The sequence below is a fragment of the Glycine soja genome, chromosome 16, assembly GCF_004193775.1.
Source record: "Glycine soja cultivar W05 chromosome 16, ASM419377v2, whole genome shotgun sequence".
NCBI lineage: Eukaryota > Viridiplantae > Streptophyta > Magnoliopsida > Fabales > Fabaceae > Glycine > Glycine soja.
This window is the reverse complement of record NC_041017.1, coordinates 36787854-36801687: the sequence shown is the minus strand read 5'-3', so window position 1 is coordinate 36801687 and position 13834 is coordinate 36787854. Positions and strand designations below refer to the sequence as shown.

General features: G+C 33.2%; 2 protein-coding genes across 2 annotated transcripts; both read left to right on the top strand.

Moving 5' to 3' along the window:
* Positions 1-1715: 1715 nt before the first annotated feature.
* On the top strand, positions 1716-4402 carry LOC114389629 (subtilisin-like protease SBT1.3). Its single transcript, XM_028350339.1, has one exon. The coding sequence runs from the start codon at positions 1793-1795 to the stop codon at positions 4136-4138; it is 2346 nt and encodes a 781-aa protein (XP_028206140.1). The 5' UTR covers positions 1716-1792; the 3' UTR covers positions 4139-4402.
* A 2930-nt stretch (positions 4403-7332) lies between these two features.
* LOC114390949 (glycosyltransferase family 64 protein C4-like) lies at positions 7333-12311 on the top strand. Its single transcript, XM_028351894.1, has 5 exons — positions 7333-7844; positions 8821-9217; positions 9954-10117; positions 10225-10295; positions 11708-12311. Exons 1-5 carry the CDS (start codon positions 7579-7581, stop codon positions 11866-11868), a joined length of 1059 nt encoding a protein of 352 aa, XP_028207695.1. The 5' UTR covers positions 7333-7578; the 3' UTR covers positions 11869-12311.
* Positions 12312-13834: the final 1523 nt, after the last annotated feature.

Below are 13834 nucleotides of genomic sequence, written 5' to 3'. Positions count from 1 at the left end.
ATGAATTATATTCCCTTGGAAGTGAAGAAAATTGGCCTTAATATTCAAGTCCAAATTTTATACATGATCCTTTGAAGCAATGAGATATATTAGGAAGATCATTCACTAGTCTTGTATGCAATGAGATGAACTAACCAATTCTAAATAAACTTAAAAAATACTCATTATATAGAATAATCGAATGTCATAATTGTCGTAATTATCTATTTAAGTAACTTAATATATAAAATTCTGTAAAATTTTCAATTTCATGTTTTGATTAATTTGTATTGTTGAACTTATATTTATATTTATGTATTGTGTTGTCATTTTCATTTTAACATGTTAATTTATTATTTAATAATTTTTGTGTTTAATATTAAAATAATTTATTGAATAAAAATTATGAAAACAATAAAAAAATAAAAAACTAAAGTCATGGAATAACTTATGATTTTCTATGTAACATATTAAAAAAATACAATAAAAGTTATGGAATATGTTACGACTTCTTTATTAACATATTAAAAAATAAATTTAATACTAAAGTCATAAATCTAGACATGACTCTTTTAAAAATGGTCTGACACAAAAAGAAAGTTATAAAAACATTTACCCCTTCTTTTAGAGAAAATAAAAAAATAATAACTTCACAAGTTATAAATTAGTGATCGACTTTGACAAGAGAGTCATGCATGTCAATCACGACTTATTCTTGATCGGATAATTTTTCAAAAAAAAATACCTCCGATTAATAATTTCTGAAAAAATTATCCCACATGGTAAAAAAAAAGCCCAGGTTGTGTGTTACATAGGCATGCATATTAATTTTTCAAAAGAAAAAGTTAATAATAATAAAATATAAAAAATTATAGAGACGATTATTGTTGTTAGTTGGAATTTTATTGTATCTGTAAATTTGGTTTAATAGCTTTTAGAACAAACATGATTTATATGGTATTGGATAATATAATTTTACTTGATTATAAGATTGATTAAAGAAAAAAGAATGAAAAAATATTATAAGCTTAAATTTTTTCACTAAAAAAAATAACAACTAATTAAACAATAAGATCAAACATATATTTCATTAATTTAGAATATTTTTAATAAAAGAATGAGACACTAATTGATTAACTCTCCAATCTAAACTAATATGATGTTTCCTACATGAGATTCAACCCTACAAGAAATAAGAAGAAAAAGCGACAACTAAAAGTCGCCACTGCAAGCAAAGGGAAATGCTTAGTGGTACGAATTCGTGTAACACGAATTACTATATACAACTAATGATTCATGATTTCTGCTCATTATCAATCTCTTTTAAATTTTTGACAAAATCAATGATCTCTTTTATCCTTTACAAGTATATAATCATTCCTTACAAGTATTGTGTAACTAACAAGCTAGCACAAAATATATTTAAGGCCCCCAATCTCACACGAAGCTGCTTGTCCATAAGCAATGACTAAAAGAATTATGCAGAGCACAAAGTGCAAATATCAACCAAGAAAAACAGTGTTGCAAAGATGTCAGAGGACCTTAACCAAGCAGTAACTTCTACCACCAGCCACTAGGTGGAGAAATTATCATAACTCCCCATTCAAATTAGTCAGTCACAAAGCAACCACCCACCTTTATGCTGGGGCACATAAAAGGTCACTCTCTCCATTCTAGCATTTAATATTACTACCTCAAGAAGACTGACAAATTAATGAAGCACAAACCCCTTTTAAAATCTCTTCACACTCCCTCACTTTTAACCCAACACCCTTCTTCAAACACTCTAGTTTTCTCTTTCTTGGCATGAAACATGGCCAAGACCCTAAAGGGAAACATGGCTTGCTCTCTAACGAGCTATATTCTATTTTTTGCAATGTTGTTCTCAGCAAATGCTCAATTTTCTAAGAAGACTTACCTCATTCAAATGGATAAGTCAACAATGCCAAAAGCCTTCCCCAACCACCTTGAATGGTATTCATCAAAGGTGAAATCAGCACTGTCCACATCTCCAGAAGCTGATATGGACAATGAAGAGAGAATAATCTACACTTATCAGAATGCTTTTCATGGAGTTGCAGCCAAGTTAACTGAAGGAGAAGCTAAGAAGCTAGAGGCTGAAGAAGGTGTTGTGGCCATATTCCCTGATACAAAGTATGAGCTACACACCACAAGAAGTCCAATATTCCTTGGTCTTGAACCAGCAAAAAGCACTAACATGTGGTCAGAGAAGCTAGCTGGCCATGATGTTATAGTGGGAGTGGTAGACACTGGGATTTGGCCAGAGAGTGAAAGCTTCAAAGATGTAGGCATGAGACCAGTACCTGCTCATTGGAAAGGTGCATGTGAGATTGGAACAGGCTTCACAAAAAGTCACTGCAATAAAAAGGTTGTGGGGGCAAGAGTGTTCTACCATGGATATGAAGCAGCAATTGGTAGAATTAATGAGCAAAAAGAGTATAAGTCACCAAGAGATCAAGATGGGCATGGCACTCACACAGCAGCTACAGTTGGAGGCTCTCCTGTGCATGGAGCTAACCTTCTAGGTTATGCTAATGGCACAGCCCGAGGAATGGCTCCAGGTGCAAGGATTGCAGCCTACAAAGTGTGTTGGGTTGGTGGTTGCTTCAGCTCAGATATTGTGTCAGCTATTGATAAAGCTGTGGCTGATGGAGTGAATGTTCTTTCCATCTCTTTGGGTGGTGGAGTCTCCTCTTATTACAGAGATAGTTTATCAGTGGCAGCATTTGGAGCAATGGAGAGGGGTGTTTTTGTTTCATGTTCTGCTGGAAATGCAGGACCTGACCCTGCCAGCCTCACCAATGTGTCACCATGGATCACCACAGTTGGAGCCAGCACAATGGATAGGGATTTTCCAGCGGATGTTAGGCTTGGGAATGGCAAAAAAGTGACTGGAGTTTCACTCTATAAAGGGAAAAATGTGCTATCAATTGAGAAACAATACCCTTTGGTGTACATGGGGAGCAATTCTAGCAGGGTTGATCCAAGATCTATGTGCTTGGAAGGGACCTTGGATCCTAAAGTGGTGTCAGGAAAGATAGTAATTTGTGATAGAGGCCTTAGTCCTAGAGTGCAGAAGGGTAATGTGGTGAGAAGTGCAGGAGGGGTGGGAATGATTCTCACAAACACGGAAGCCAATGGAGAAGAACTGGTTGCAGATTCTCACCTCCTTCCAGCAGTTGCAATAGGAGAGAAAGAAGGAAAAGAGCTCAAAAGTTATGTCCTATCAAGTAAAAGTTCTACTGCAACTCTAGCTTTTAAAGGTACAAGGTTGGGAATCAAACCATCTCCTATAGTGGCAGCATTTTCATCAAGAGGGCCTAATTTTCTCACCCTTGACATTCTGAAGCCTGATTTAGTGGCTCCTGGGGTGAACATTCTTGCTGCTTGGAGTGAGGCCATTGGTCCATCGGGCTTGAAAATAGACAACAGAAAAGTGAAGTTCAATATAGTCTCTGGCACCTCAATGTCATGCCCTCATGTGAGTGGCATAGCAGCTTTGGTCAAGTCTAGGCACCCTGAGTGGAGTCCTGCTGCTATAAAATCTGCTTTGATGACAACAGCTTATGTTCTTGACAACACCAAGAAAACTCTCAGAGATGCCTCAACTGCTAAACCATCAAGTCCTTATGATCATGGTGCTGGACACATTGACCCTATTAGAGCTCTTGACCCTGGTTTGGTCTATGACATTGTGCCACAGGACTACTTTGAATTTCTATGCACTCAGAATCTGACTCCAACACAACTAAAAGTTTTTGCCAAATATTCAAACAGATCTTGTAGACACTCTCTAGCAAGTCCAGGGGACTTGAACTACCCAGCCATATCATCAGTGTTTACCCAGAAAACACCCACTTCATTCCCCAGTCCTGTGATTGTTCACAGAACTGTCACCAATGTTGGCCCTCCTGATTCCAAATACCATGTTGTGGTCTCACCATTCAAAGGTGCTTCTATCAAAGTTGAGCCAGAAACCTTGAATTTTACCGGAAAACACCAGAAGCTGTCTTACAAGATTACCTTCAAGCCAAAGGTTCGGCAAACCTCTCCCGAATTCGGAAGTATGGAATGGAAGGATGGTTTGCACACTGTGAGAAGCCCCATTGTGATAACATGGCTGCCACCACCAATGTGAATTTCAACGGGACTATTTACAAGTTCAGTAGTATTTCTTTGTTGCAATAAGAAAATCTTCCGTACTAGGAACTAGAAGTCCACCCTTTTGTATTACAAGAGAAGTTATTATCTTAGTGTTCAATCCTATGTGCCTTTTCCTACATCTTAGAACTCAACCAAGATCATTCACCTATAATTCATAGATTCAAAGTTGCAGAATGCTTAAAATTGCCTACAAATGGAACTTATAGCTGATTCTCAATTATTATGGTTACATTAGCTACTTGTTCCACCACTGTTAAAGATTATATACCCATGCTTTCCGAATATTCCTATTTAGTATCTGTATTTTTTTGGCCTGAGGAATTGAACAATGAGAAGACAATATATAAAATGCTCATCCAATCTTTTGTTTGTGCTTAAAATATCTAATTGGCACTTCGGCAGATCATATACAGCATCGAGTCTAATAAAACTTGGATGCCACGAGTGAGGATTTCACTGTCACAAATGAGTATATAACACTATTCAGGAGTTAATTTTCCTTGTGTAGGTAAACATCACTCGTCATTTATGATATTTGAGTCTTGACAGACCCTTTTGACCATTTGGAACTGTCACTTTAATTGATAACAGAAGGATGGACAGAAGCATTTACTAATTTTAATTTTGTTTTCCCTACATGTATCTTCCTGTGAAGACAATCCTTTGAGACACTATCAGACATTATATATGTTGGCACTTCTCCTAGTAGGAATTCAAAACTTGATTTGTCATGTTTGGTTAATCATTCAAAAAGTATTTTTGAGTGCTAAACGTATTTTTATAAACCAAGTTTCATGACATGTTTGGTTAACCTCAAAAGTATGTTTGAACATTAAAATTTTGTTTGGAAACTCAATTTTCTAGAAGTAAGACAGACTTGAGTTTCTTTGATAAACTTAAGTTTAACTCAAATTTAAGATTACAAACTTTAACCCAAACATGCACTTGATGAAGCATTTACTAATTGAGCGCTCCACTGTTCTTTTCCAGCTATTTCATTGATTCTTCACCATTCTCTCTGCTCTGCATGCGAATTTATTTTGAGTTGAACACAACAGGCTCGTTGCATGTGCATCTCAACTGCTAAATAGCTGGCCTCATAATAATATGTGGTCCAAAGTAATTGTACAGAGTCAGACACGCGATTCAGTAGTACATATTAGTTCTGTTCGTGATATAATGCATTAAACAATCCACCTGCATGCACAGGTCCTATAAAGCCATTTTTCAATGTTCTCTGATCAAAAGAAGCAGCATGGTTTGTGGAAGGTAATATCTGACAAGACAACTATGGGTGTGAATCATTGGTACTCACTGGAACTCATAATCCAACAAGAAAGGGTAAAAGAGGTTGATTGGTTGAATTACATAAATGTCATTTCATATCGAATAAGACATTGGAATTCATTTTGTATGAAAATCCACCACGTTTGAAGTTCAAATTATTCTTAGACAACAAGGGGTGTTATGAATATAACCAAGGGATCTAGAGATAATAACTTATGCTGGAGTGTTATCCACTACCTTATGCTGGAGTAATTTTATTGTCTTAGTTGGGTTTAGATTAGCTCATTTAACCAAGGGATCTAGAGCTTGGTTGATTGAGTGTGACTCTTGTAAATCTCATATAATATTGATTTATAAGGATAAAAGAAAATTAGTTAATTTATATTTAAAAGACATATTGTAGAAATCTGAAAAAAACATATTAATTTGGCCAACCATGCTTCTTCTATGGTAGAGAATTTCTTGATTCTTGAGCATCCTCCTGCTCATGTGAGCCAGGTGCTCCTTAGGTTGTGTTCAGTTGTGGGTGGAAGGAGTGATGTTTTAGGGGTTTTGATCCCTCATTTTATTTCTTTGTAGTTTCCTTAGTCTTAGTCCTGTTGAATAAAAAACAAAAACATAATAGGGTGTACAAAGCTCTAGTTCCATTCGATTAAGGCTGAGCTTCTTGTGTGAGAAAAAGAAAATCACCAATAAAACTTTATGATGCACAAATTGGCTTACATTTTTTTTCCTACTTTTGTTTTTTAAGCGACCCGTGAGCTAGCTTGTTAGCCCGCAAGTTACACGATATGTTTGCGGGCTAAATAAAATGAAGATAGATTATTTCGTAGACGTAGAGGTGTTTGGTTTTTTGTTTTTATTTTCATTGAAAATAGAAAATAATGATGAAAATATGATTGGTTAGATTTTTTAAAATATTTTGAGTGAAAATGAAAACAAAAAAACAACCAAAAAATAAAAACAATTAAATCAAAAGGATAATTAAAACTTTAAACTAAGAGTGCATTTGATAAGACATTTTCAGCTAATTTTTATTTATTTTTTATTAATTGAAAATTATGTTTGACTATTTAATAAACGAGTTTTTTTAATTGTTTCTAGTAATTTTTATACCCTACTTGAAGTATAATTTTTTAAAACGTTAACTTATAATTTCTAAGTTTTTATATTTATTCTCTATTGTCCTTAAACATTTATTAGATTTCTATTTTAGTATTTTTTATTTAAGGTAAAATTTATTATATTCATTTCTTTTTTGTCTTTAAACGTTACATAAATATTTTTATTTATGTAATTCTATATTTTTTAGTTACTTCTTCAAATAATTTTATCAAACACTTATGATTTAATCAAATAATTTTTTAGCTTTCATTTAATTTTTTAGTTTATGATTCAATCAAATAACTCCTTAGCTTTTAATTAGTTTTTTTTAGCTTACAACTCCCAACTAATTTTTCAGTTAATTTTATCAAATATAATCTAAATAATAAATATGTAGTTTGAGAATAGTATTAAATATTTCTTGAAATATGTGTAATAATCTTAAACATTAATAGTTTTGGTAAGAATGAAGAAATATACATGAAAGATCAAAACGAGAAAACCAAGATTAAATATAAATAATTTCAATCCAACTTTTTTTAATTGATAAATATTAATTGTTAGATGGTTAGTGAAGAGATTTGAACCCATAAATAATTAAAAAGTTTTAATTATGTCCATATACAACATATACAACAAATGATACTTGTATTAATCAAATAATCAAATACAAATGATTTAATTAATTTTAAATTTAATATTTAACTAAAATAATTCTTGATGATATTTTATTTATTATTATAAAATTCTCAATTAGTCGGATTTGATTGCTAAGATGAAGCTAAGGCTAAGAAAAACAAAACGATAAGTGTGTTAAAATTGTTCCATGAGTCGTTTTGAGGTTCTGTGTCCATCAAGCGACACGTCGTTTTGAAGCAGGAACCGAACCGTGCACCCCTTTGTAGTTTGAAGCGATCAACACGCGCAACCACGGCGATGATGATGCAAATCAACATCACCTCCACCACCTCAATCGTCACGGCGTTCTCTTCGGATCATTCCCCGAATGTTCTACCTTGAGCCATGTCCAACCTCGTTCAGATTCGCGTCGCCGCCGACGCTAGCGATGGCTTCGACTCTCCGGCGAAGCAGAAAGCAGCCAACCGCAGCTCCTACAGCAATCGCCCCTTTCTCTCCCTCCGCCGCGCCAAACAGTTCCTCGGCGCCGCCAAGTTCAAGCTCTTCTTAGTTCTTTTTGCTCTCTCCATCGTCGTTTTTGTCTCCTCCAGACTCAGTTCGTGGATGGGATGGAACCCTCACCACTCCTCTTCGGTTTCCTCCACTTCAAGGTATATAAAGAAAATTAGATCTGTTTTTCTCTGCAATTTTACCTTTTTTTTTTATCTGCTTTTGTTCACTCGATGTCTTTTTTTTTGGGGGGGCTTCATTTTTTTTAATGAAATTAACCATTTTTTTCACCACGAATCATGTCTAGCTTGAGCAGAATTGCCTTCCTCTGAGGATGCACTTGATCTGTAAAAAAAATTCCTTTCCTCTTTTGAAAAGTGATGTTTGCTTGAACTACTTTTAGCATGAATATTGAAAATTCTCTGCATTGTGAAATTGGAAAGTTTCTATACTACGAATTCTCCATAGAAGATTTACACGGTTGCCAATCAGGACTCTGCGTTGCATTGTTTGGAGAAATTCTCAAAACGAAAGATAGATTTGATGTGCTAGGTTGTTTGATTCAGCATGATGTGTGCAAGCAACAAAGAACTTTTAGATTACTATCTATAGAAATTAGAAAGTCATAATGTTAGATTGCCTATTTTCTAATTGTTTTAGGCAAACAATTATATCGGCCTGTTTGACTTCGTTCTCACCTTTTGGTCGTAAAAACTATTTTCTAAAATAATTTCGTACTACTCAGCAATGAATTTCTCTTCTAAAATCTATTATGTTTTAAAAATTATTTTCAAAACAAGTGTTTAAAAAACCTAAAAACATAAACATTTAGGAGATATTTGTCGACATCTTCTTCTATTTCATGGTTCTAACTATAGGGTGTGAGTCATCTGGCGGAGTTGTGCTGCATGTCCTGAGGCATGACCTTGGTGCAAATGTCTGTTGTCTTTGTTTTCTTGAAAGCTAAAAGCAGATTTTGAAAGTAGAAATCAAACATACCCTTATATTTCCTTCTAGTGGTTTTTTCTTGTATGCAATGACGTTCAATGTGGTTCTTGTTCATTGTTGAGTTTTATTTTGCTGTTTTTATAATTTGAGCTTGATCTGCTGATACTACTGATTTAATCTATGATTCAGGGGTGGCTATACTGTGCTTATAAACACTTGGAGGCATAAATCTCTTCTGAAACAAACTGTTGCTCATTATGCATCCTGTCAAAGTGCTGATGCAATACATGTGGTGTGGAGTGAAAGTGAACAACCATCCGAGAGGCTGAAAACATATCTGAATAAGATTGTGGTTTTGAAGTCTCAGAAAGCTCATAAACCAAACTTTAGATTTGACATCAATGCAGATGGTGAGCCAAACAGCAGGTTTAAGCCAATAAAGGACCTCAAGACAGATGCAATTTTCTCAGTTGATGATGATGTGGTTGTTCCATGCTCTACTCTAGATTTTGCTTTCTCTGTCTGGCAAAGTGCACCATTTACGATGGTGGGATTTGTTCCTCGAATTCACTGGCTGGATAAGGAGGTTAGTTATTAGTAAACTACTACCTTTCCCATTCTATTACTTAAATTTGAACTGCTTGAATTTTACTCCCTATAGTGCTTGCAATGATGCTTTGAGGTTTGCATTTTGCAATAATGCTTGCAAGTAGGATGCTGAAACCTGAAGTATTTTATAGGATTAGCTATATGGTCATACGGTCAAGTCTGACTAAATTCAGAGCTTGACATTGAGTTTTGATTGGTTATATGATGATGAACACTTCATTAATTGTTTACACAAGAATGGTGCAATTGCAACTCCCACATATGGGGTTGTGGGTGGGGGTTGAGGGAGAAAAAATCAAACTAATATAGACAAGGATCTTCTACAGTAATACTATCTCTAAAGTAAGCAAGTAAGGGTGCATCCATCCTCATTTTAATTTTAAGTGTATTGTGTTTTAATCCTCTAAAGTTTACTAGTAGATACACCATTACACCCTTCAGACAAACTCATTTCAGAGATGCTTTTTCAGAACTAATATATTTTTCAGAATGATGGGAAATGACTTGTTGGTAGGAAAAACTCAAGAAATGTTACTACTCTATTTTATATTAAAAAAAGAAAGAAAAAAATAATAGAAACATGTAGATGTCCACTGTATTCATGCAACTTGCTTGATGGTAACTCAATGGAACTCTGATTTACCCTTATTGAATATAACTTTTCATGTTAGTTTGCATGTTGTATCTGATTGATTTCTCTTCATATACTACAGCAAAACAATGCTGCATATTACAGGTATGGAGGATGGTGGTCTGTTTGGTGGATGGGCACTTATAGCATGGTTCTCTCAAAGGCTGCATTCTTTCACAGGAAATACTTGGATTTATATACTCACGAGATGTCTCCATCAATTCAGGACTATGTTTCCAGGGAGAGGTAATATATATGGTTAATCCTCTCAAGAATTTTAAATTTGTTCTTATCACTTATTCTTTCCCATGTCCTTGATATTGTTTGAATTTCAACTTTGTTGCCTTCAACAGAACTTGTGAAGACATTGCAATGTCCCTTTTTGTTGCTAATGCCACAAGTGGTCCTCCAATATGGGTGAAAGGTACTTTTTGTTCTTTCACTTTTAAGGATAGGATTCAGTTTGCTGTGTATGGTCTACAGTAATAACTAAAATTTAGAAGAAAATATTTGTTGAAGTTTCAGTGCATGTATTTTTCCAAGTAAATTAATTTCTCGCATATGCTATCAATCTACAGATTTTGCTTGTTATTTGGAAATTGTGCAAACATTGCTACTTTGAAACAGGCATAGACATGTGATTTAAACATTATTAAACATAGACATATCAATTAATAATGTAGCAAAGCACAAAATAGAAGGATTCAATCTGTGCATTTCAATTAGATATGAAGTTATTCTAATAAAATTTCTTGATGTTGAATACTAAGTTGTATTTTAAATTCTGTAGTACTTTTTTGAAGATTCTGGGTTCTTGTATTTACTAGTTAGTAATTTAGTATTAGTGTCTAGCACAAACATTGCTCCTCTATTGTAGTATCATAGCTTCATATTTCATAGCTCACAGCAATAAGAAATTTAAAAACTATTCGAATAAAATTATTACTTTGCTCCTATATTGTAGTATCAGCTGTTTGGCATAATTAAGTAATTAGCTGGAAAGCTATTTTTTAACTAATAGTTACTAATATAACTTATTGAATTGGTTATAAAAAACACTTATTGAATTAAAGGTGTTTGATAAAATTAACTGTGAATTAGTTCATAAATGTAAAATGACATAATATGTTTATATGATTTTTTTCATATTAATTCTGTTTTTTCTTTTATAGACAAGAATATATTTTTAGGTAGGTAATTATTGCTTTAGTTTTTTTTATTGCGGGTGAGGATTTTTATTGAGATGAGGGGATTAAGGAGGATTTTTATTAAAATATTAAGAATAAAAATGAAAAATTAACGACAAGTTAAATGCTTGGATACTACTTCAGGTAGTGCATGAAAAAATAGTGAAATACTATAGCCTAGTAAGATAAACTCATTTGTCAAACATATTTATATATATTTTTTGTTACACAAACTTAAAAATTAATTAAGCTATAAGATTTAAAATGGCTAGCTAGACACAGCCTTATTGTTCTAAAAACACGGAAGTTATGTAATACTCACTTTTGAATGTAATTAAAAACATTTATTAAGGTTTATTTAATGCTACTTAATTAATATCCTCATGACATTGGATAATACGGCCCTAACTTTTTTTCCTGTGGACTCTTAGAATTGGTTGATTTTATTCCTAGTATAGATTGTAGAACACAATAATTGGATACAAAATTAATGCGGTCATTTTTTTCTTTTTTGGGTGGAGACTTGCTTGTGAGGTCTAGAAAAGCTAGATAATGATAACTTGATCTCTATGTCTTGGCTAGTACTTTATGTATATCACTCAGCTTGAAGTTAGTGTGGAATATCAAAACTTATACATGAAATTTGCAGGCAAAATCTATGAGATTGGCGCATCAGCTATTAGCAGTCTGAGAGGGCATAGCCACAGGAGAAGCAAATGTCTCAATGACTTGATATCACTTTACGGAACTCTTCCACTTGTATCAACTAATGTGAAAGCAGTTAGCGCTAGAAATGAATGGTTATGGTAGTTTTGCTATTTCATTAATCAGTTAGCGTTAATGATTAAAAATCATTGGTCAAGGAATTTATCGGCATATTGTGTGTATACAATAGTTCACACTTCTTAAGTGTCTCACTAAGTTTTGATTCATTGATGTCTGATGCAAAAATGTAATTTGCATCTTAGTTTTTTGCTTATGCTAATTCTGCAAAATGCCTAGTGCTGATGCTCCACTGATTATTCTGCAAAACCAAGATGCTCCACTTCCCTCTTTAATTGTTCTGTAAGTATTAAGAATGACTATACAAATATATTACGCAAAAGACCTAGGTTTGTTCTTGTTATGAACGTGGTCCTGCCCAGTTATCAACATAATAATGCTTTTGTGGACATGCATGTCTATTCTAGCTATTCTCCATGTATTGCAAAATCAATTACCATATTAGAAATGGCTCGGGTTGTGTTGCTGCAGATAACAGTTTTTATTTATTATCAGGCTATGTTTGTTGTTAGAATGTTAGTTTGTTAGCTGAGATGATCCAACCTGTGATCTTTTCCATTCTTTTCTTCTTTAATTATTCAATTCACCTTATATCTCTCCTTCAAATAATAATGAATTAGTGAATCTTAGATAAGGTATAAATGGGAGAGAAGAAAGCAACATAGTTTTTTCTATTGAATATGGTTTTTTACTGTTTCTTTTGCGATTTAAACCCCTCCAGTTTAACTGAGATTACAGGTGAATTTAGAGAATGGGAGAATATACAATGGTTAATGCTGTGTTAGTTTAAAAACTTATGGAGCCTACCTATTATTTTCCATTTATCTTGTTAAACGTAGGTAACCCAAATCCGTTTCTTTCAATATTTAAGGCAAGTAGCCAATGCTCTTAAAAACCAGGTCGAACATTAAACCTATGAAGGTATTTGTCTCACGGTTCATTGGTATACCTATAACCTATGGTTGAATCATGATCAACTTGATGGTAATTATATGTCTTTTAATATTATATAATATAATATATGAAAGACAAAATCATATAACAGTGTTAAACTTCGTAAATGATACATATAATTATTTACCATAAGCAATTTTTATTGTTCTAATATTTAAATTTAAAGTTTTTACTAAGTAGATCTAAAAAAATCAGAAAATTTAAAAACTAATTTGTATTTCGCTGTTCTATTTTAATGTATGATATAATGTACGATTATTACTATATTTGAATGCATATATGTGAATGTTTACATATCATAATTTTTTTTCATATTATAAAATCATACGATTTTACATTTTAAGCATTCTTTGAGTGCATGCGATCTTTAGTTGTGTAAAATTTTATACATATGATGACGAATTTTCTTAAACCAGGTTTTTTGGGTTAAAATCATGCAATTTTATTTTATTCAAGACAGGTTCAGATTTGAACAAAAAAAAAAGGACAGGTTCAGACTTTAGATAATACTTATTCAAGAGAGTATGGCTAGATAGGCAAGACCCTTTGTGGATTTTAACTGATGCAAACCTCAAACGGTTAGATTTGGTTTCAGATCACTACCTTCCAATATGTGTTTTTTTTTTAGGGTACCTCTCCATATGATTAAACATATAAATAAATGTACTTACCAAAGTGTGATCAAAAGAGCATTTATGTTGGCTTCTTCCATCACCAACATATAAATGGTCTTCGAAATAAAATTTTACCTATGATACATTAAATAAGGTTTTGTACGGAAAATATTTTCAATATGGACTGTGCAAGAAGTTTACAATAAATCATTAATAGTTCGGTTAGAGAATTACAAACTTGTTTAAAGAAACCGTGAACAATAAGTAATTTATTAATCAAATCAAATCAAATCAACTTGTTGTGGAATCCGAATTAAAAATACTGTCTACGAAAAGGTCAAATCCGTTGTGCTACCTTATAACGTAGTTCCTTAAAATTCTGTTTTCTGCTGACTTCGCTCACCAATATTCCTTTCGCGACATGT